The 22,633-nt window shown below is 41.5% G+C and overlaps 3 protein-coding genes across 5 annotated transcripts; all 3 read right to left on the reverse strand.

Moving 5' to 3' along the window:
* Nucleotides 1-358: 358 nt before the first annotated feature.
* On the reverse strand, nt 359-12,785 carry hdgfl2 (HDGF like 2). 2 transcript variants are annotated; one of them, XM_080769741.1, is made up of 17 exons: nt 12,553-12,785; nt 11,850-11,926; nt 10,984-11,125; nt 10,422-10,604; nt 8,962-9,084; nt 8,722-8,796; nt 8,351-8,570; nt 7,571-7,669; nt 6,748-6,835; nt 6,190-6,481; nt 5,955-6,088; nt 5,779-5,846; nt 4,995-5,065; nt 4,765-4,866; nt 2,425-2,587; nt 2,190-2,304; nt 359-1,622 (listed from the first exon to the last, which is right to left on the reverse strand). In XM_080769741.1, the coding sequence occupies exons 1-17, from the start codon at nt 12,622-12,624 to the stop codon at nt 1,526-1,528; spliced, it is 2,121 nt and encodes a 706-aa protein (XP_080625867.1). In that variant the 5' UTR covers nt 12,625-12,785; the 3' UTR covers nt 359-1,525. The 2 variants fall into 2 exon arrangements, with proteins under 2 accessions (XP_080625867.1, XP_080625866.1); XM_080769740.1 differs by having other exon boundaries at nt 7,571-7,672.
* A 906-nt stretch (nt 12,786-13,691) lies between these two features.
* Nucleotides 13,692-17,152, reverse strand: fam32a (family with sequence similarity 32 member A). The gene is made up of 4 exons (XM_080770194.1): nt 17,033-17,152; nt 14,934-15,102; nt 14,104-14,157; nt 13,692-13,912 (listed from the first exon to the last, which is right to left on the reverse strand). The coding sequence occupies exons 1-4, from the start codon at nt 17,104-17,106 to the stop codon at nt 13,844-13,846; spliced, it is 366 nt and encodes a 121-aa protein (XP_080626320.1). The 5' UTR covers nt 17,107-17,152; the 3' UTR covers nt 13,692-13,843.
* A 1,591-nt stretch (nt 17,153-18,743) lies between these two features.
* On the reverse strand, nt 18,744-21,470 carry cUnh19orf25 (chromosome Un C19orf25 homolog). Of its 2 annotated transcripts, none has more exons than XM_080769735.1 (3): nt 21,308-21,470; nt 20,378-20,574; nt 18,744-19,346 (listed from the first exon to the last, which is right to left on the reverse strand). In XM_080769735.1, exons 2-3 carry the CDS (start codon nt 20,520-20,522, stop codon nt 19,159-19,161), a joined length of 333 nt encoding a protein of 110 aa, XP_080625861.1. In that variant the 5' UTR covers nt 20,523-20,574; nt 21,308-21,470; the 3' UTR covers nt 18,744-19,158. The 2 variants fall into 2 exon arrangements, with proteins under 2 accessions (XP_080625861.1, XP_080625862.1); XM_080769736.1 differs by having other exon boundaries at nt 20,378-20,568; nt 21,304-21,470.
* Between the last annotated feature and the right edge of the window lie 1,163 nt (nt 21,471-22,633).

The raw sequence follows: 22,633 nt of genomic DNA on the forward strand, positions 1-22,633 counted from the left end.
GTCTAAAACGCTAAACTAACTAGTCTCTTCTAAATGGAAAGCCATTGCAATTCTGCCACTGTAAATATTTTTTATATTCGAAATAAAAGGCCAATGATGCGGCCACTAACACTCAAATAGTAGGCAATTAAAGTAGAGTAATAAACAGTATTTTACATTTACATGCATTAATTTGTTACATCAACTAAATTTCACAAAAGAGGCTGTACTATAATCAAAAAACCAGTAGCCTATTGGCAGGCAAGCAAATGCAAAATAATCTACCTGTCTGCTTATGAGAAGAATCTGTGTTGACTAAAATATGCAATTGTAATACATAAAAAATAAATGAGTTGGAACAAACTCAATTCATGCTGAGATTTTTATTCAAGTCTCAACTAAACGATACAAATGTTTTACCAATTTACATAGCACTAAAAACACTGCTGTTTGTATGCATGAGGCAAATGTCAAAATGAGCTGCAGCCAGTCCGATCTGAACAGCTCAACCTGCAGTGAGGGATTTGAATCTGTCTGTACAACTTTCCTACTTAGTAATATGCATTGTGAAAGCAGACACTAAGGGAAGACAAAGAGGCAAAGCGTGTAACTCCACGGCATCTATTCAGTTACGCCAAAAATAGATGCAAATATCTGAAAACATGGGTTATAAAAAAGTAGGTGGACCTCAGTTGCAAAACAGTAGAAGTGACATAAATCCATGGTTTTAATATTTTAGACTGGATTAATAGGAAGCAAAAGACCAGATAAAAAAAACAAGTATACAACATAAAATAATCACAAATAGTATTGTACCACTCTCTCAAATGTTCCAAACACACATAGACATTAGGCCTTCAGTGATGTTCTGTGTAGGCTTCATTAAAATGATAAAGCCAACGGATGTACGACTATGCGCGGAATCTTCAAAACGAAACATTCACAGCATGGCTCCATTCTGCCCCAGTCTAAATTCCTGTTGCGCCCGATTTATATTTTAGTTGCGCACGGGTGTCGCGCGGGGAAGATAGCAGATCTAGAAGCTCACAATGTGTAGCACTGCAACACATTCTGAGCTTGTACTGTAGATTTGCTATTCTTTGATGTGCAACACCACAGTGTGCAAGCATGAATCCGGCTTTACAAGTGCTAAAAACTGAATCTTTCAATGTACAGTATGAAAGCCCAAAGATATAGGTCATATCATATGGGATGAAAAAGCATGGTAGTGAGCATGGGATAGGTGTCGATCCAGGACGGGCAGTGTCATAATATAAAAGAAAAGAAAAAAATACATATTTCAGAAACAAGAGTACGCACAGCGCTGTGTAGTACTGCATTTAAACATAAGAGGCCTTTCCGGTTTGATATCCTTATACAGTACAAAATGTCCAAACGTCAATATAAGCTAGCTAGGTAGGAAACGCCGGATGTTCGTTACAACGCGAGTTGGATCACGAGGACAAAATGACATGAAATCAAAAGGAGGCCACCGTCTGTAAGCAGTAAGCACTAAGTCAACTGTAGTCTTCTCTCTGTGGGAGCTTCAGCTTTCTACTAAAGGAGGTTCTGTCTCGGCGCGGAAGCCGTGGTCTGTCTCCTCATTGGTCGGTGTCTGTTCCGCAGGGCTCCCTGGGCTGGGTCTGCCACAGAAAGAGACGAGAGGGCATACACTTAGAACTATGTGTGTATTAAATGGGCCGGATTTACATGAACCCATTTAGACCCGAGGACGATTCTACAAATGTCTTCTGAGTGTTGCTCAATATTTCATGTCAAGGACCCCCAGAATTATGCTATTTGGCCGCCGACCCCCATCTGAAAATATGTTGTTCCAGGGACCTCCCAGAAGCAAAGATTTGAGTTAAATCTTGAAAGAATATATATTCAAAAATTTGTTTCTGCATTTTCACGATTTCACCTACAAGCTCGTAGCTTGGGCACTCAGTGCCGCGCTATGAGCTTGTAGATCTGCTATTTTTCAATAGTTAAAGTATAACATAATGCTTAAAACACCAAAAGAGGCTCCCGAACAGAATGGGTTAACAGATTGACATGACCTGATGAAGATCAAATGGATCGAAATGTTCTCTCGTTGCTCAATAAAGAAAGTATTTTTGTACCTATGTGCGGGCTCCATCCATCATCTTCCGGATTTAAATTAAGAAATAAATAAGTTATTTATTTAGTTTTGCCCACAGCCTTTCTACCTGCTTGGGCTTGAACCCATGTGCTCATTGTCGTCTTCCATAGCAGGGGACTTTGGCCTCTCCTCTGCTTCTATATCTTTCTTCTCCTCCGACTCTCCATTCACAGGAACAGAGTCTAGAAATAAATACATAAAACGGACACAGTGGTGGATTCATTAGCCAACAAAGGAGGGCACACAACATGCACATTTGACTTGGTATGAAAACCAGCTGGTAAGCATGATTGAAGCCTAACCTGTTGTGTTTTCTTCCTCCTTCCCATTATCCTGTGGCGCCTTCTGGTCTTCCGTTTTAGGTTTGGATGGGGTCTCCCCCTTGCCAACAAATCTGAGTTTTAACTTGTTGTAGACATCACTGGCCTTTTCCATGACAGCATTGCTAGCTTTGTACCGCCGAATCTGTATAATAATCAATGAATACAAGTTGAATTAACAGTGAGGAGAATTCAAAGAAAATATGAGCAATGAGTTTTAGTATACCCAGATTCCTGTATAAGCAACAGAGTTTGATTGATTGATTGATTGAAATCTTTATTAACAGTTTGCAGAATTACAGTACATTTCAAGCACAAACTCAATACAAAGACTGTTAACTGTGAGTGGACGACCCAATTAAGCCTTACACTTGTTTACAACAGGGTCCACCGTGGCAATGTGTGCCGTTTGTGAATAAAACACTAAAGGTCCTTGCAGACTGGACCAGTTTTTTGGAAAAACATAGGGTAAAACGCAGCTAAAATGCACCAAAAATAGCAGTGTGAGGTTAGCTGTAATTTGTGTAGCATTTTCAGCTGAGCTGTGTAATTCACTGTGATCGGTCTACTTTTGTAATTAACAAACTGTGCATACAGTACATATAAAACATTACAGACCAACAGTTCTAGACGGCTGGCCCGTTCAGTGCCATGCTGTAAAAAACACTCAATCCATTCCTTGTCCTAAAACAATTACCCAGGTCATCCTTATGTGCACTGTTAAGAGTAGTTTCAGAGAGAAGGCCCAGGTTGAAGCTAGCAAAATGACAACTGTCTGTCTCTGAAGGAGGGCTGGACCTCCCCAATATAAAATGGTATCACGTATCAGACAGCTGCACAACTACGATTTGTAGCAGCATGGTTAGAGGAAGATCAACCTTCAATCTGGCTAGATATTGAAACTGCACAGTGTGATTGTCCTCTCCGGAATCTCTTGTTTCTCAGAGATCCTACAACAGCAAAGAAATATTGTAAAAACCCAATTGTTTCCAACACATTAAAGGCATGGAAGGAGGCAAGGCTTTTGGAGGGTCGAGCCAAAGTAACATCACCTCTTACCTCAATTCAGGGGAACCCAGACTTTCCTCCTGGCCTTATTGACCTTGGGTTTAATTATTGGAGAGATAGCGGTATAACAACGTTACTAAATCTTTTTACCGGTCCTATACTCATGTCATTTGATCAAATACATCAAAAATATGACATACATCGCATCATTTTTTTCAGATTTTTACAGGTGAGGGATTTCATTCTCAGACACACAACACTATCAACTAATTCAACTACCTCTCCAATTGAGAGAGTGCTGACAATGGGTTTTACAAGAGGGTTTATAAGTATTCTGTATGGCATGTTAAGATCCAAAACAACTGTTGACACACAAGATGCTAAGAGGAAATGGGAAAGTGATCTTGAGGTTGAAATTTCAGACGAGGTTTGGTGGGAAATATTTGAAAATGCCAAAAAACTCTCTGTGTGTAATAGAGCTTGGTCGATTCAGCTAAGAACCATACACCGATTACAGATTTCACCTAGCCTTCGCCATAAAATGAATCCTACTCTATCTCCTCTCTGTCTTAAGTGTAAAACTGAAGAGGGAAATTATATTCACTGTATATGGTCATGTCGTAAGATTAAACGATACTGGTTGGGTATCGTGCAGCAGTTGAATGAGATCTTTAATATGGAGTTTGAACCTGACCCTATGTGTTTGATTCTTGGGCTGCCGGATGACAAGTTCCATACACGTCTGTTTAATCTCTTAATTTATGCTGCTAGGAAAAATATTCTGTTGTCTTGGATTAATGAGAAACCACCAACAAAAATAGACTGGCACAAAATAATCATGCAGTGCTTGCCGTTGGAATTCCTAACCTGCCTGCTACGCTCCACTACAGATACCTTCTATAAAACATGGGACCCATATTTGAGATTTGTTGGCCCTGTAGCTACCACCTTGACCATAGGGTTCCTGGACAGAAGCGATGCCACTAACCTTGATTGATAAAGTTATGGATATTATTGTTATGTATGTATGTATGTATATGCATATCTTTTATTTTATTTTATTTTCTCTGGAGTTGTTAACCCATCAAGACTTTCAAGCACCAAACTGCAAATGTGTCCATATTTGTATAATATGTTTGTACTTTATTTTTTGGTATAAGTGTATAATTGTGTCCTTTGTTCCACAACGCGCCTGAGCTGAGCTGTCTGTTTTTGTTTTTCCTGTCTTGTCTTTGTCATTGTCATAAAATGTAAAAATCAAAAAAAGTATTATTGAAAAAAAAAAAAGAGTAGTTTCAGTGGAGAACAACGCACCTTTTTGAGAGTGGCAATAACATCAGCGTTCTTATGCAGGATTTGGCTGGTGACCGGTATAGATTCGAGCTCTGCTAAGGCTTGTAGACACCGATCTATATCCTGCGAAAAGGATGGGACAGAACGGTTTAGGATTTCATTGGGAAAAGAGATATGGTAGTCAAATAATTGTTTACACGCGTCCAATGGGAAGACATGTTTTTCTTTATGCAAGAAATTGTGTCACTTACTGGGTTGTCCACCTTCAGTGCAAACTTGATATCTGTGTGGAGTTTCTGTAACTTTTCCTCCATTGACGGCTCTATGGACGCACCAAACAAAAATGTCAATGCATACTTTCCATTTCAATGACACAAATATATACATTATACATGGACTGGAAATGGGAAGAATATCATTTTTTATAGCACTAAACTGCCTACAATGAATCTGACCAAGGCCTCTAGTTTGAGGGTGGTAAACTGGCACTATTTGGCAATAAAACGTTTTTGAGTTCCAGTCGCTAACAATATCTTCCATATGATGAATTTGGATGTAGCCGATGTTTCTGTCTGAGCAATATTCCACTGACAAAGTCTGACAAATGACAGCAATATCTAACGGCAGGGTTTCCTGCAGGGGAAAAAAACAATCTAGGTGGGTGCTACTGGAGGTGGTGCACGTGCTTGCGCACACTGGGTCTGATATGGACTAGATTTCATAACAAAATTACATATCAAATACATTTCTTTTGTGAAAATTATGAGAACAGGGGGGACATATACATTACATACCCATTTCAGTAGGCCCACCTAATTAGTCCCTTAACGCCAGCTGTATCAACTGCTCTGTGTTCCAAACATCCGAAACCATCAATTGCACTGATGATGAACATTTGACTGCTCTCAAACTAGATACCAAACTGTTGTTCTGTTGTAAACTATGCAAAATATCCACTGCACAGGATTAGCCAATGCAAATGATTTTGTAACTGAATAGAAAATGTGCTTTTGTGTGACGGCATGGAAGACGGACCCTTTTTCTTCTCCACTTTCTTTTCCGGGGGCCTCTCTGGTTTGCGTCTGGGTTTTTCAGGCTTGGACCTGTGGAAGCAGGCGCTCAGTGATCCGTGTGCATCCATTTTTAATGACGTTAACTTAATGAGGTTTAATTGCTGTAGCCTTAGCTCCAGCAGGGTGGAACTCACTCACCTCCCCCTGGACTTCTCCTCTGACCGCTGGGATCTCTTCTCCTTCATTTCTCTCTCCTTTCTGTCCTTCCTCTCCTTCTCTTTCTTCACTCTCGCCTTCTTCTGGTTGTCTGGTCGTTTGGAAGATTTCTTCGACTGTGTGGAGGGAAGAACAATATTTTAAAATGCATTACCAATAGGAGTTTTAGCATCTCCTACCCCAAAGAGTGTCGTTTCCCCCGGACTAGGTCCCGTACCTCAGCTTGGGGTCCGGAATCGGAGTCAGAGGGTGCAGGGATCGGAGGCGGAGGGGGTTTCTTGGACTTCTTCAGTGGGCTATCGTCCACGGCCTCGTCTGAACTGTTGCTGTCACTGTCACTCTTTTTACCCTTCTCCTTCTCCTTTTTCCTCTGCTCGTCTTCCTCCTTCTCCCTCTCACGTAACCTGCGGATCTCCTCCGCCTCCGCAGTCTTCCTACGCTCCTCCAGTTCCCGTCGGCGCTCTTCGTCTCGTTTCTTCCACTCGCTGATTCGGTCGGGCTCGCTGTCACTATAGAGAAGGGAAGGAAAGCAGGCCACCATTATGCTGCCATTCAACGGCATCATTTTGTACCATGATAACACATAAAAGGCAAAACAACGCCAAGACTGATCTGATGCAACTGATGCACAGCAAGGGAATGACTTTGCAGTATGTAATTTCCTCTAATACAAATGTATGGGTGATCGTCAGGATAACAGATGCAGTATGTAATTTCCTCTAATACAAATGTATGGGTGATCGTCAGGATAACAGACAAGCTGTAGCAACCTCACCTGTCGCTGTCTGATGATGATGAAGGTGCTCGTTTAGCTGGGGCAGGTTTTGGTTTACGTGCTCCTCTGGGCTTTGGTGGGGGTTTTTCTACGAGTGGGCAAAAAGAAAAAGGCACAAAATAAACGTTACTGACATGACTAAGCAGGACTATTTCCTTAATCAGTAAGCAAGCACCCAGGCCTTGGGGGCCAAAAAAAACATTGAAATTCAATTTGGGATCCTGACTATTTTCTAAGTTTATTTTAAGGTACCTCTGCATTATTAGACAGTATAGCGGACAAGAAAGAGCAAAAAGGTGATATAGTTCATGACCGGGATTCAAGTCCCAGACTTCTTGATTAGGTCTATCTATTATGATACATGCACTCATAGACATTATATAAAGGCTAGATGGCTCAAGGTGGAGTCTCTGACGTAGTTCACCCGGCGGCCATCTTTCTACAGGGGCGTACAGTACAGTATGTTCTATGGCAGCTCAAACACAAATAGTCATAACCCGCTCAAATATTGAAGGATTTACAAACGGGTTGGTTTAATACAAACGCGGCTATGATTCAGGACGCTTATCTGCTTAATTTTATTTTTCATAGGAATGCCATAGAAACGTCTCTGACGTTTATAACAAACCAAACCGTTTGAAAATCGGTTGAACATTAAGCAAGTTATGGTTATTTAAAAAAGTATATGCCCTATAGACACAATGTTATGCTGCCCCTCGGTAAAGATGGCCACCACGTTGCAACGTCGCTCTCATTGGCCAGCAGCGCGGGTGAGCCATCTAGCTTTCTGGCTTTTTGTCACCTAGGATGCCCAAACTCTGACCTTTTTTGCGTGCCTGAGGGCCTTTCCGTGGAGGAGGTGGGTCTGAATCAGAGTCAGACTTGGAGCCTGACTTGGAGCCAGAATGGGATTCTTGTAGGTCTGCTATTTTTGGAAAATCATGAAAATGCGGCACAAATCTTTGAATATATATTCTTTCAGAAGACTTTTGTTTTATTTCGACGTCAGGCCTAAATGGGTTAAGGTGCCTCTGCTTTATTAGACAGTATAGCGGACAGGAAAGATGTAATGGAGAGCAAAGAAGTCCCAGACTTCTCGATTAGGTCCATCTATTATGATACATGTACTCATAGACATTATATACAGGCTAGATGGCTCAAGGTGGACGTAGTTCATCCAGCGGCCCTCTTGCTGAGGTTCTACAGTACAGTATGTTCTATGGCAGCTCAAACACAAACAGTCATAACCCACTCAAATCTTGAAGGATTTTCAAACGGGTTGGTTTAATACAAACGTCATCGACGTGGCTATGATTCAGGACGCTTATCTGCTTAATTTTAAATGTCATATAAAAGCATACAAGTATGCGGACGTCTCTGACGTTTAGAACCAACCAAACCGTTTGGAAATCGGTTGAAAATTAGGCAAGTTATGGTTATTTTAAAAGTATATATGCCCATAGACACAATGTTATGCTGCCCCTCGGCAAGCTGGCCATCACGTAGCAACGTCGCTCTCATTGGCCAGCAGCGCGGGTGAGCTTTCTTATATACTGTATGCATGCACAAACTGGGTTCGTTACCAGGATGCCCAAACTCTGACCTTTTTTGCGTGCCTGAGGGCCTTTCCGTGGAGGAGGTGGGTCTGAATCAGAGTCAGACTTGGAGCCCGACTTGGAGCCAGAATGGGATTCTGAACCCGACAGGGCTGGCCGTGGCTTCTCGTCCTCGGAGTCGCTGTCCGCTCCTTTCTTCTCAGACTTCTCAGACTTCTCAGACTTCTCAGACGCAGAGCCTGAGTCGTCCGAGTCCGATGTAGCCTTCTGCAACAACCCCAGAGAAATGGAGCAGGAATTCAAGAAAAACCTCCACCATGACCAAAATAACCCAAACATCTTTGCGAGCCCGTCAGTGATAAATTCAACGCCTTAAAGGCTTTTTGATGGTGAAGACATAACGACAACGTAGCCTTACCTTCTTCTTTCCCCCTTTTCCTGCAGGTTTTTTTGGGACACCCCGTCCCACAGCTTTCTTCTCCGGAGTAAAGTCCTTTATTAGGAGCAACAAAAGGATACAGTGCGATGTCTCATAGGCAGTGCAACCACAGTGTATTGTTTACATGTCTATCTAGTTTCATACAGTCCTACAATGTTGCCATCAAATCAGCGTTTACTTTGCATGAGGGTACGTAAGTGCACTTGTGCATGTTTTCACCTTGTCACTGTTCTTGCCAGAGTCTGAATCCGAAGGGGAGGGCTCTGGTTCAGAGGGGGATCCACTCTCCTCTCCATCCCTGTCACTGGAAGAGGCCCGGGCTTTTTTTTGAGGAGGGGGCCGCTGAGGGGGAAGAGACAGTCATCGGGTGAAATTATTTATCATCATTGACAACTGCACATAATATGCAGTTTTTGAAGAGAAATGAACTTGTTGTTCAAGCATACATTATGTCTATAAAAATATTAGAGGTATGTGTGATACGACAAACTTTGCAAAAAAATATGCCTTTACAGATAGATTGAATTTATCGTGCCACACAGCACTACTGTCCATTCTATCAGTGCACTCATAATTCCAAACTTGGCTTTCAAGCCAAGAGATGGCAGGCCACTTCATTCAGCCTGTTGCAATCTATCACTAATAAAACACACCGATAAACAAATCGTATCAATCTATGAAAACATGGACATAATTGGAACATTTTATAACACAGGATAGAGGGTATGCGCGTGACATCATCATCAAACCCGGAAGTTATGTGGGATCGTCTATTGAGTGGCAAAAACTACTTTCTGGCTTTGACAGTCCATACATCCAAACAGAAAGGTCCTATATGATTGCATTAAACAACGTTATACAATGTTAAACTCACTTTGCCACTCACATTGCCACTCGACATTTGCCATTCACTTAATGCATGCGCATACCCTCTATTAGAATTGGAATATTTGGGGCAGATTATGATGAAATGTGTGAACATATTAAGAAACATATTTTCTCCACATGTTTCTCTCCAGAAGTCTTGCTTCTGTGCATTCCTTTGCACGCCTCACTGCACCGCACCAGTTTTACATATTAGTAAACAACACGTGCAGTATGGGATAGATACATAGATACATTTCCAAGTGAAGACAAGAGCAAGAGAGAACCTTGTCTAAAAACCTAAGAAACACAGCATTAATGGCTAAATTCGGGAGAGAACAGTATCCAAATTATTTTCATGAAATTGAGAAATAAAAAATAACTTTTTGTCAACACACCATTGACGGGACACAAAATGACATGTTTGCATGATTCGTGTTTCCAAAGTGCACCTCAAAAACAATTAGAATTACTTAAAATGCACTTATCGGCAAGTTCGTTCAAAAGTTAAAATGTATCATCGTAGTGGCTGCTTTTAATATCCATGAAAAAGTACTTTGGCCTATCACAATGGTTCAGTAATTCTCTTAGTTGAACTTTAAGTAGCATAGCCATCATCACAAAATGTGGTGACCTGGAAAAGTGGCTAGGGCCGTTTTTAGTCCAAGGAGTGTTTTTTTTCTCGTGCAAAGCAAATGCTTGCAATGGTTTCAGAATCATGAAAATCTGAATGTCAACCATTGTGAGATGTGTCACTAGACACCTTTAATATCACCCTACTAAAACTGTGATGAGCTGACTGCACTTCACAATACCTTAGCGGGTGGTGGCTTCCGCTTCGCCGCAGCTGTTTTTCCTTTGTCTTCACTCCCGGAATCGGAATCTGCGTCGCTTCCAGAGCTCGCTTTCATAGGCACCACGGCTGGTTCTTCTTCATCGTCCTCCTCATCACTTCCTCCTCCCGCATCGTTGCCTTCACTGTCAGATGAGCTGGCAGGCTGTGTGGATACGTCATGAGATTAATATGAATCATCGTATTTAATTGAACACCAATGAATCTACATTGTTGCAGAACCGCGTGCTAAGCTACTACCATTATGGGGCGGCAGTGTCTCAGGCACGTAGAGCAGCCGGATGGGAACAGAGTTAGTGTCGAAGTGTCCTTGAGCAAGACTCCGAACCACTGATTGCTCCAGATGTGGAGGTTGGTGCCTTGCATGGTTTCCTCCGCCATCGGTGTATGAATGCGTGTGTGAGTGGGTGAATGTAGTGCACAATCTATGTAAAGCGATTTGTATAAAAGTGCTGTAATTTAGCATGTATTACGTAATATCTGTCATCTGAATTGTACTGTCATCATGTGTGCCCAATACTTACCACTGGTGGGGCGCTGTAGGAGGCATGTGGATTGTTCTGAATCTCCCATAAGCCTTCATTGAATCCCTTCCTTTTGTTGGTTTTCCCATAACGCTCTTTGCACTTCTCATAGGCAAAAAGGTCCTTTGGTGCAAGAAATGCACTGTGAAAAATAAATAAATTTTAATTGTGGTCCTAAGCTTTACATTCAAAGTAAATGGCAAGCCCTGATGTTGAAAGTAAATACCTTAAATGATACTATATATTGCCACGCGCATACGTTTGTTTACATTCATGGACAACATGATTTACCCTATTGTGTGAGAGAGAAAAGAGACTGTGCCATCTAGTGAATGTGACAGAACAGTGCATCTGGACTACTAGTTAGTAACCATTATGCATTTCCCTGCACCCTAAATGTGACCTCTGTACCGAGTGGTCCTCTGACCTATTGCACATATAAACAGAGCTTCACTACCTTTAAACACATTTGAAATCTGAGGCTTTTCACCATTTTAAATGGTCTTGGGGAAAATGCTGCCGATTATCCCAAAACCAAAAGTGACTGGAACAACCTGAAGGATTTCTGCCATTTGTTTCAAAAAGCTTTTATATACCCTTGCCATCATGTATTACATTGCAATGTGACATAGCTCTGTTTACACAATACTGTGTAAACTAAACTGTAGCCTAGATACTTTTATTGTATTGTTTTGACACTTGATACTGCTCCTTTGAATTGAACTGCATCTCCCATCATATTTACAAATAAGTGGTCTGTGATGAGGCAAGAAGAGATCACATCCTGCAAACATAAGAAACCAGCCACAGCATAGCAGTTATACACATTTGCCTTCATTAGGGAGCATGCATAGCACTGTACTCACGTTTCATGTGTCCCAAAGAAGAAAATGGGTATTTTATTCGGAGGCGGTTTCACAGCCCCATCTGCCACATCTTCAATCTAATAAAGAAATGAATATGAAACCAGGAGATATCAAATAAATAAACAATACATTCATGTATATGGTCTACTCTAAACACACTGTTGGCAACCAACACTAGTTGGGGCATCAGACATGTCAGGTCAGGAAGGTATAAAACTTATATCTAGCAAATTAAGCAAGATAATGCAAGTCTTGGTTCAGTGGTGTAACAAGCCGTCTGATAGCTCAACATTAATTGAGGAATTTGAGGTTCACCTTTTCAACACACAAAGGGTCAACCTTTGGAAAAAAAAATATAAACAAACGTCACCTGTAAATGGGCTTAACGTTTTACGTGCATGCAGAATAGCAGGGCCCTCAGCATCGCACCCAAACCATGCTATCTGATCCGTTTTTCATCCCATCACAACAAGGTGCAACAACATTTTTATGGCAGCATAAAAGCTTGGTTATGCGACTTGCTGCTCCTGCTGAGAGACTGCTGGCTCTCTCCGCAGACAGACAGACATCGCCAAGGAAACACACGTACACCTCTCTCTCTCTCTCTCCAGGCAGCCCCAGTCCCATGCACAGCTAGGGAGCAGAGCAGGTCGCCTTGCCCGCCCACCCCCTATCTCCTCTGCGTTGCTGTTGCTTTGCTTACCCTGGCTGGCCAGTGGGGGTATCCCTTCATTTTAGCGAACACCAAGTCTCCGGCCTGGAAATTGTGTGGCATCGTTGCTGCTCCTCTGTGCAGCGCCTATTCCAGATTCCTTTGATTGCGTGTTACTTGTTTTTTTTACTCCGTGTCTCGCTCGTTTGCTGCGTTTTCAGGTCGACACGAAACCTGCAAACGATGAGGTTAGCATGTAAGCTAATGGGTACATACACCACCAACCAACGGTACCGCGAGATGTGATGAACAGGCGGTAGTGAATGAGTGAACTGAACGGAGTGACACTCTTCCGGTCAGAAATTGTAATGGTCAAACTACAAAATAAAAGCAATGCTTATTTTTATTCTATTAATAACCATGTATTCCACTCAAAGGGATTCCACTACTACTAAATCACTCACATGTAGTGCTAGAGTAAAACTATAAATGGCTCTTTCATAGGGTTAATTACATTGGTTATTATAGGTGAATTACAATGTAAAACACTGTCATTTTAACATTGCATGTTTCATGTTTGGGATCTACACATTTAGCTAATTAATAAAGGCAACCAGCGGCATAAATAGACAAAAAAAATGTATTGTGTAATGATGATCATAGACTGTAAGATAATGATAGGCTACATGATAAAAGGTTTTTAACACAAACCTTTAATTTGACAAGTAAATGTCCTTCGGCAAGCAAAACACGGATATTGAGCATTATTGCAGGAAACTTGACTCAATTAGCAGAGCGGAAATCCGTCCCAGGTTCCACTGAACGTCTTTATTGGTCTAGGATTCCATCAATGTTTAACCAGTGGCACATCACCATGTGTAAACTTCAAAATACGGTACACATTTGTTGACAGCTAGCCTATCATGCCATGTTTGATGTTTCCAATATCATTTGTATGTGACTTCACCTACCACAGTATGTTTTACTATTTCTGATCATCAGGATGAAAAAGTAAATATAGTCTAATGAATATTGTGCATTTAGTTTATACATTTTTAATTTGTATATTATAGTACCTAGGTACAAATTAATAAGCATCACATACAAACTTAACAAAACTCCATATTGTGCTTTGTGTACATTGGAGGTTGCGCTTGTGAATGGCGATACAGAAAATACACACACAGAACAACTATTCATTAAATCTTTAATGACATCAAGAACTGGAGAAGTCACCGTTGAAGTGTCACTTCACAAATAACCACATTGTAATAAAAGCAAAACATCTATTAAATGAAACTACAAATGTAAAAAAAAAAAAAAGCAAATCCATTGATCCTTTTTATTTGGTCCAGCTGACCTTGGGGATATCATAATGCTCGGTCAGAGTGTCCAGGTGGCGATTGAAATCCTGCAAGCAAACAAAATGTATACGACTTATTACTGATATTTCATTGCTGAAACAATTGTGTTATGATTATACTATAATGAGTTTGAGAACATTTAGTCTTCCAAATCTTTTCAAAAATCCTTGAACTAACTACGGTAATTGGTTCTTTAATGTCATTTGACTTTTGAGTATCACAGATTTTATGTTCTTACCTCAACCCTGCGCTTGTGTGTTTTTGATGCTTTGCACAAAATCCTCTCCATTTTCTGAAAGGGATAGAAGAGAAAATAAATGTAATATTAGAACAAATCTTAAAGAAAGGATGATACCAATGAAATAGGCCAGGGATGCTATATGAAGTAAATAAATGTGATGCGTAACCATGACAGCCACCAACTCCAGCATCTGAATACTGTAATACTGAATACTGTAATGCTTGGTGAGCTTGTGGCCTACTTTGGGCGTGTGACAAAGTATAAATCAGACTTAAGAGTTACACAAATTTCAATGAGAATTGAACGCCCAAGACATCCATCTGTCAGTAGTATACTACCCGTATAACTGTTAAGTGCAAGTTTGCATATATTCACCTGCCTAAAATAGGGACACCAGGTGCAGGTTGACACTTGTGGTTAAAGAGAATACAGCCCACAGAAGCACTCATTTCCGCTGCCGAGTCATTAGTCAGACGGCGTATTATTGGAACGGCGCGTTGGTCGGACTCACGCATTACTAACCCTGTCCCTAACCGCATGGGAAGCCACGTTGTCAGACTAATGGGATGTCGGCGTTATGGGCAGTCCCCCTAATTTCCGCTGTGATCCTTTGCACTTTTGCACAAGGGTAAACATTTTAGCACTGTTCTGCAACAGTTCAGACAGCTATGAATGGAACATTAGCACTACTACAACAATTATGTTCCTTGGTTCTTTTTCCAAATGCTCATGCTATCCATATTCATTCTTTTTTCCTGTTGTTGTATGTTCATTATGTTTATTATTAAGGCTGCTACAATGTCTGAGAAACCTTTAAAAACACGTACCCTCTTTTCTTGCGTCTTGTCAAAAGCTATTTGAGCAGGTGTCCTTTTGTCAACTGGTTTTTTATTGTTCTTGTCCTCTCCATCGTTTTGGTCGTTGCTCAAGACCTGTTGCTCCTGTCGCTCCTGTCGCTCCTGTCGCTGCTTTCTCTCTTTTTCCTTCTTTTTCTTCCTGTAACAAAAATGACATGTAAGGTTAGTGATGAGAGTAGCTCTCATTTGTATTGTGCGAGTAGAATCAAGAAACTTGCTTTAGTCCTAGTAGGTATGTGCCTGGTAGCTCAGCCAGTTAGAGCATAGAAGATCATTATGTTACTTGAGCCACAAAGGACCGAGTTCGATTCTAGCTGCGATTTGGCACTGAACGGCCTCGTTGAATTAACACATAATGTACTAGGAAGCAGCAACACGATGCATTAATGAAAACGAGTGCTTCCGAACTCCACCACTAACGTTATCACCTGCACTTTCTGTCAATTTATTGACAGAAAGTAGCTCATAACATGTCAACCGTGCATTTTTATGAAACAAACGCTTTGCAGATTGAAAGAGGATAATTCAAGCTTGCCTTACAGCTGCAATGTTGGTGAGTTTGACATTGTCTAATACATCAGATCAGACTTTTCTATATGGATGAATGGGCTATCAATGGAGGGTGTTGCAACTTGCAACTCTACTCACTCACACCCGTGTGAACTTGAACTGAGGGGCGCTCTTATCATCGTACATCATCATGACATAAATAAACACTATGTCTATTTGCTCAGACACTGGCGTAAAATTCTCCATTAATTGTCAATGGGAATTTAATGTTTGTGTAGGACAAAGTTTGTGGACACACACCAAAAGCTGGATATAGGAGGGGCTAAAACATCTAGTGTTGCAAATTGCGGCTAAGTTCTATTCCAAATCATTGCATGGATCAGAGTTCTCTCTACACAAGGTCAGTCATTTTCCAATGCTGATCGACAAGAACACCTCGTCGTGGCAACCACGATTGCTACCGTCTTATTTATTACAGGCTGCTAATTACAATAATTAACACAAGTCAACAATTTGACGAACGGTGGTTCAGGCCAGTACATTACATTTTCAAGCACAACTCAATAGAAAAACTGTGAGTGGACGACACCATAAAGCATTACACTGACTTGTTTACAAGAGGGTCCACCGTTTTCAATTCATCATAACATTTAGAGACGTACAAAATACAAATACACTTCTATATAGCCAAAAACAGGAAATTATCATAAAAGGAGGTAAAAAGGGGGAGAAAAACATATACAGTGAGGGGGAAAGGGGTACGGGGGATTAAGATTCAGAAGACTGTATTTTATCGATTTTCACAATTTGCATACTAAAGTAAAAGTCAGACTCACTAAAATACATCTATGATATCTTTAGATTAATTGATTGATTGATTTCACAATATGTAGAAGATAAGTTGCTGAAATACTTTTAGTCTTACTAGAGTAGAATTACTAGGTTAGGTTTCTGGTTTAGGTTTATAAGTGGGGAACAAAGTACCTTTTTTGCATGGTGGGGAACATAGAACCTGGGGAACATAGGTACGCTCCCACACTTGTTTACAACAGGGTCCACCATGTCCAATTCATCAGATAGATTTAAGACTCTTCCTTGAACGGTACCCATTCTGAAAAACTGTTAATACAAATTTCAATCAATCAAAACTCTCGTTGGGTCTTGACGTCTGGTCCATTTTTAAGGACTTATGACTATGGACCAGAGCTTAGCTAGCTAACCATAGCTCCGTTTGTAACGTCATATACAGCAACTCATATTATTTATGCGTTAGCTCTTCTCGGAGCTAAAGCGTAGATATGTACGTTACAAACGGAGCTGAGCTAACCAGAGCTAGACTCTCGTAGAGTATTTGATCGATGTTGATGTTTTCAAATGTCAAAACTCAAAATAGACCAAGGGGCAAGGCTAGAGCAAGACAATGTTGTTTTCTTAGCAAGATGGCTAATGTTAGCTCCTCTATCAGCGTCGTCTCTCAGACCGAACAGTCATTTTACCAAAGTCAAAGAGACAGTAACTTTGACTTCTTCAATACAGTGTCACCAACAGACAAAACTTACTTTTTCCCTCCAGACATGTCTCCAGCTCCTTTTAACCTCAAGGCACCTTTCTGGACCGAATCATATTCAGACATTTTTCGTGGCGTCAAGACGAGAGAGCTATGGGCGCTGCTTCTTCTGCTCCTTTGTTTGTTATTAATGTAGTCGTCTCTTGAAGCTCTACCGCCACCCTGTGGGCTGAACAGTCAAAACACAAAACAGTGGTACTTCCCAAACATTTCAGGTGGAGACCCAAAGAGAAAGACGTTGGCCTGGCTGGGACCCAAACTAGTGAAAATATCAATACTGAATAATAAAAAGACATTCAGGTCGTTTTTTAATGCATGGCATTTTGCATAAAAAAGATATTTAGAAAATATATTTAATTAATTTTGATGTAGGAAACTGGGAATTTTACTCTAGTCGTGACCCATAAAAATACATTCCATAAAACACAAATGGGTCCCTATAACTAAAAATACATTGCATGGATGCACCTGGGACGTATCCTCAGTGATGTATCCTGAGGTCAACGGGGTTTCGGGTCTACCAACATCATACCCCTCACTCAGGCGACCCAGCCGGGGTTGAACAAATCCCGACTTATGTCCCAGTAGCTACCCTCGATCAGTGCATCAGGGAATGAGCAAGGTCACACAATCCGTTGCTCCGGTTGACTCCTGTCAGGGGCCCCTCCTACGTCTCACCAGGTCCACTCCTGCTCTCACCAGGCCCAGGACCTGTGAGTTGCACCAGACTCCCACTTTTTTTATTATCCTTTAATCCTTTTTTAATTATCCTCTTTCAATCTGCCAAGCTTTTGTTTCATAAAAATCCACCGTAGACATGTTATGAGTTACTTTCTGTCAAGAAATTCTCTGCAGGTGATTCTTTTTCAAAGTGTTGGAGTTTGGAAGCACTCGTCAAAGTCACTGAACGGCCCGGACCCTGCGTACCACCTGTTTCGAATTTGCACATAATGCAAAAGAATTACCTTCAGAGAATGTCTTGACAGAAAGTAGCTCATAACATGTCTACGCAGTGGAATTTTATGAAACAAAAGCTTGGCAGATTGAAAGAGCTAGATAATTCAATCTTGGCCTAGAGCTGCAATGTTGGTGAGTTTAATACAAGCAGATCGCAAAAGCAAATTGGATGAATGGGGAGTCAATGGAGGGTATTACAACTCTAGATTTATCCCATTATAAAGAAATCTAGACTTGCAAATTGCAGCTACACTAGCATGTGGCTTAGTAGAATAAAGTACAGTACAGTTACATATATAGTCCAGTAATAATGTCATTTGACCTCCAATTTGGTCGAAATGACCAGATTCGGTCAAATGGAGTTTGCATACAGGCAGGGTAGCCGTCAGTCTGGATTTCACACACAGTGTGTGTGTGTGTGTGTGTGTGTGTGGATTAAAGTCCACTTTTGCAAAAAAAAGAAAGAAAACACTCCATTCCCATTTGAAATGCAGAATTCACCCTCATACAGTAGGTAGAATAAAAGTGCGATGTGACAGTGCCCTTAGAGAGCATCTTCATCTTGTCAGTTTGACTTGAAGTTAAAAAACGACCACTTCCATTTCATGTGTTTATTACAACATGAGATGTGATACTATACTATGTTCAATATATAGCCATCAACATAGCAAAGACTAGCTCTGAGCAATTAGGCCAAAACATATCAAAAACAATATTTTCAGTTTCACAAACCATGAGAAGATGGCTTCCATTTGATGTGATCTTTATTGACCAAAAAATGCATAATGAATAAAACATCAAAGTGTCGTCCAGGGACCCTCATGGTTCCTCGAGGGGGTTCCAAATGGCCCTTTACAGGTGTGTAACTCTGAGTGTACAAATGGTCCATTTGGTTCCATTTGTACACTCTCTGAGTTGCCGGGCACAGAGCCTATTCATTGACTTTAGAGATGTTAAAAGTCCTGTCAGTAGGTGAAGACATCTGATCGTCTTAACATTCACTTTACAGCAACAACAGTCCCCTTTAGTCTTTTCACCCCGGTGACATCACTGTGAGGTCAGAGTGACATCATCATGAGGTCATCATCAGTCCTGTCCATACCCCGGTGACATCTTCACAATGTCACAGTGACATCAAGATGACGTCATAGTGACATCATGTCAGAGCATTAGTCCTCTCTTCACCTCGCTGACATCATGGTCCAGTCTCTCTCCGGATGTCCGTAGCTCCTCCCTCTGGCGGGCCAGTTGACCCTTGACCTCCTGCAGTCTCTCATTCAGGTCCAGGTAGAGACGACTCTGCTGGTACCTGGACTCCACCTCAGTGTCTCCGCACTGCCCCCTGGCATCTGAACACACAACAACAAAATATATATTTTCAACCCCTTCATCATCATCATCATCATCCATCAAGTGCCCTCGAGATCTGAGACACACATTTACAATGTAGGCATTTAACAGACCTCTAACTCCAGAGTGACGCGAGCATGGAATCTTCGCGTTTGAGTAAATGGTCACGTCCCCCTCCTACTAGTAAGTCTCAAGTGAACTTGAGCCATGATACATACACACCACCGTGCGCGCTAAAGCTTGCAAGTTGCCTGTCGGACGTTGCAATGTTCGCTTAGCTGACTCAGCCCAGTTCGAGTTGCGACCCGATATGGACAGAATAGTAAATAATGTTCTGGCGAGAGCGTTTGCCCTGACTGCCACTCAAAGTGGTTACTGGCCAATCACAGCACGTCCTTACTCAAACGCGTGTCTTACATTAAGCACGAGCCTATTACATCAAATACAGAGAGTCAGGGTAGTGCCTCAGTAAACTAGGATCACAGGCAGTGGGGTTTTGGTCGCTGCACAGGGTAACGCGGCGTGAGACCAGCATCTTTTTCACGTGCACGCGCAGGTACGTTGTTGTTTTGCAAAGTAGCCATTTGATTTCGAACACAGGGTTGTAGGGTTTAGAGGGATTAGAGGGTGGTGTCGTCCAGTACACTGAACACAAGGTTGTAGGGATTAGAAGGTGGTCCTACCGAATACTGGAAAGCACGCCTCAAAACACAGTCACCCAGGGCGTAGAGCCGGCGGAACTGCTCAGCCAGGTATTCCTGGTGCCAAAAGCTAACCCTATTCCTAAACTTAACCCGAGTAAGACTATGCCTTAACCTAAACTTATTTCTAACCTTATTCTCAGTATAACAAATACAAGAACCTCCCCCGTGCGGTCGGCAGAAAAAAAAACGAGGGCGAGCGAACGTGTTTTAAGGCAAGCGTTCTGGATACCGTCCTAGTCCTACCCTGGGTGATCCAGAAAGGTGAACACGGGGTCGTAGCGTTACTAGGGGATTCGAGGGGTAGGGATATTAGAGGGTGGTCCTACCCTGGGTGGTGTCGTCCAGTAAGGTGAACACGGGGTCAAAGGGCGCCGCTCTCTGGATGTCCTCCAGAACCTGGGCCACGGTGGGCGGGTCTGGGCGGCTGGGTAGGACCACGCGCTTCTTGGCCTTAGAGCCCACCATGTTCATGATGGCTCACTGGGTCAGAACCTGCCCTGGCTGGGTCTCTCTCTTTCTACCTCTGAAATACAACATTAATCCATCAAGATCAGCTGAGGCCGATTCTACAAATGCCTTCTAGCAGTTTGCTTTGTCTCTGTCGGGTGGAAAACCTCATATGTCCAGATCCAGAAATGTTACTTTCCGGGATTCAAATTCAAAGGCATCAAGGGGCAGATCCACAAGGTCGAGCTTGTGAATCTGCTACGTTTGATGCTTTTGTGTGAGGCTGTAGTATGGTCCCCAAGTGGGGTGCGTGTTGATTTAAGAAACACAAAAAGTTAAAATATGGAGACGAGAGGTTTCAGCCAGACAGCAACGTATCTAAAAATCTGAAATTACATAAATCGCTTTCCTGTGTTTGAATGGCTTAAGGGTTGATATTGATGTTATTAAAATAAGATAAATAGATATCTATATATATTTTGATAGTAATCAATAATTCCTATAGTGTTTGTTCAGTAACAGTTTTAATAGCTCTATGTTGTGATAGTTAGTAATCATTGCTTTAGTTTAGAGTGTTTGTTCAGTAACAGTGTACTGTTAAAGTAGCTCTATATTCTAATCCGATAGTAATCATTGCTATAGAGTGTGTTTATTCAGTAACAGTGTTAAATAGCTCTATGTTGTTGTGATAGTACTCATTGCTATCCCTATTCCAAAAATATTGGTGTAGAGGGAATTAAAGTTCACACTGGAGTAGTAAGTGTGTTTACCTTTAGCTAATGTTAGTTTAATAGCCTGTAAAAACTCACCAGTTTGTTGACATCTCACTCACTGTGACAGTTTGAACTGATTATTGATTAATGGTTATTGTTGATCAGGTTCAGCTGTATTATTTTGATGTTAAAGTTCCTATAAACGGAGATTAAAAATAACGCCTGCCCTGTTGTTTAAACCAAACCAGTGACAGAACGAAAAGCCACTGAGGTTTCAATCGGTTTTAATCCATTTCCCTTTGAGTGCTCATGTCCGGTCTAGAGCCCGCCCCTGCTGTATCCGGTCCTTCCACGCAAACACACATGAACGCTCACAAACGGTTTCCGTATCTGCTCCGGACCGGGTGTGCAACCTGCAAAGCAGAATAGAGCCCAGATCACGCTGACGCGTCACAAGGTCACACTAGCTAACCTAACGACGTGTTTACGTTATGAACGTAACCGGATCCCATAGCCCAGAGAAGGGACGGTCGCACTGATTGGACGTTTAGTTGCCCAGGAGACGAACGTAACCGTACTACCGTAGCGTGTTTGATTATTATATTGATTAAAAACACATGTGACTCAATTTAACACATGAATGCAGATTATAAAGTGTATTTAATGAATAAGAAACTAGAACGTTCAAATAACAATAACACATGAAATGCTAACTAGCTGTTGTCCTGACAACCACCAATGACACGCGACCATCGCTCCAGGCTATGGGGTGACACTCAATATTGCTCCGCTACCCTCCAGTGGTGACATCCAGACACTACAGTGCTGATATCGCCAAGGTTGCGGGTTCGATCCCCGTAATGGCCACAGTCAATTTCCGCAATTACCATTTCCGCAATTTCCAAAATTTCCATTTCCGCATTTCCGCAATTTCCGCAATTTCCATTTCCACCATTTCCGCAATTTCCGCAATTTCCATTTCCAACTATTAATGGCAGCTGGGTTTCATCATTCAAATAAAATAGAATTCTGTCCGTTTAGCTATAAAATTATGTCAGGGAATAGGGATACACAGTAGGCCTATATGTCTTTCATTTGCATTGCAAAGCTTTTATTTTCGTTTGAGTAATAGTACAACTCTAATAGTATTACTTATAATAATGTAATTAAAGATAACTTCATTCAGATTTATTTATTTTTATTTCATTTTCCAGATTTATTTTTCTTCTTTTTTTTAGATTTTCATTGGTGGGCCAGTCATAATGGTCCCGCGGGCCTGATGTGGCCCGCGGGCCTGAGGTTGAGTATCACTGGGCTATGCTACTGGTCAATGAGCCAGAGTGCGGTGAAGCTTTGTAACAAATTGTTATACTGCAATATTACATTATATGAATGATTTATAACTAGTCATAATTACTTATA

The sequence above is a fragment of the Protomyctophum bolini genome (assembly GCF_963924005.1).
Source record: "Protomyctophum bolini genome assembly, chromosome: 8".
Taxonomy (NCBI): domain Eukaryota; kingdom Metazoa; phylum Chordata; class Actinopteri; order Myctophiformes; family Myctophidae; genus Protomyctophum; species Protomyctophum bolini.

Coding starts and splice junctions, on each gene's coding strand:
- hdgfl2 (XM_080769740.1), bottom strand. CDS start 12,624: ATGCCACACAATTTCCAGGCCGGAGACTTGGTGTTCGCTAAAATGAAG. Junction 8,571..8,721: donor GAAAAGGGGGAAAGAAGAAG/GTAAGGCTACGT, acceptor GGGTTGTTGCAG/AAGGCTACATCGGACTCGGA. Junction 5,847..5,954: donor GAGGAGAAGTCCAGGGGGAG/GTGAGTGAGTTC, acceptor CTGCTTCCACAG/GTCCAAGCCTGAAAAACCCA.
- fam32a (XM_080770194.1), bottom strand. CDS start 17,106: ATGTCTGAATATGATTCGGTCCAGAAAGGTGCCTTGAGGTTAAAAGGA. Junction 14,158..14,933: donor ACAAGACGCAAGAAAAGAGG/GTACGTGTTTTT, acceptor TATCCCTTTCAG/AAAATGGAGAGGATTTTGTG. Junction 13,913..14,103: donor CACACAAGCGCAGGGTTGAG/GTAAGAACATAA, acceptor GTTTGCTTGCAG/GATTTCAATCGCCACCTGGA.
- cUnh19orf25 (XM_080769735.1), bottom strand. CDS start 20,522: ATGAACATGGTGGGCTCTAAGGCCAAGAAGCGCGTGGTCCTACCCAGC. Junction 19,347..20,377: donor ACTGGACGACACCACCCAGG/GTAGGACCACCC, acceptor TTGTGTGTTCAG/ATGCCAGGGGGCAGTGCGGA.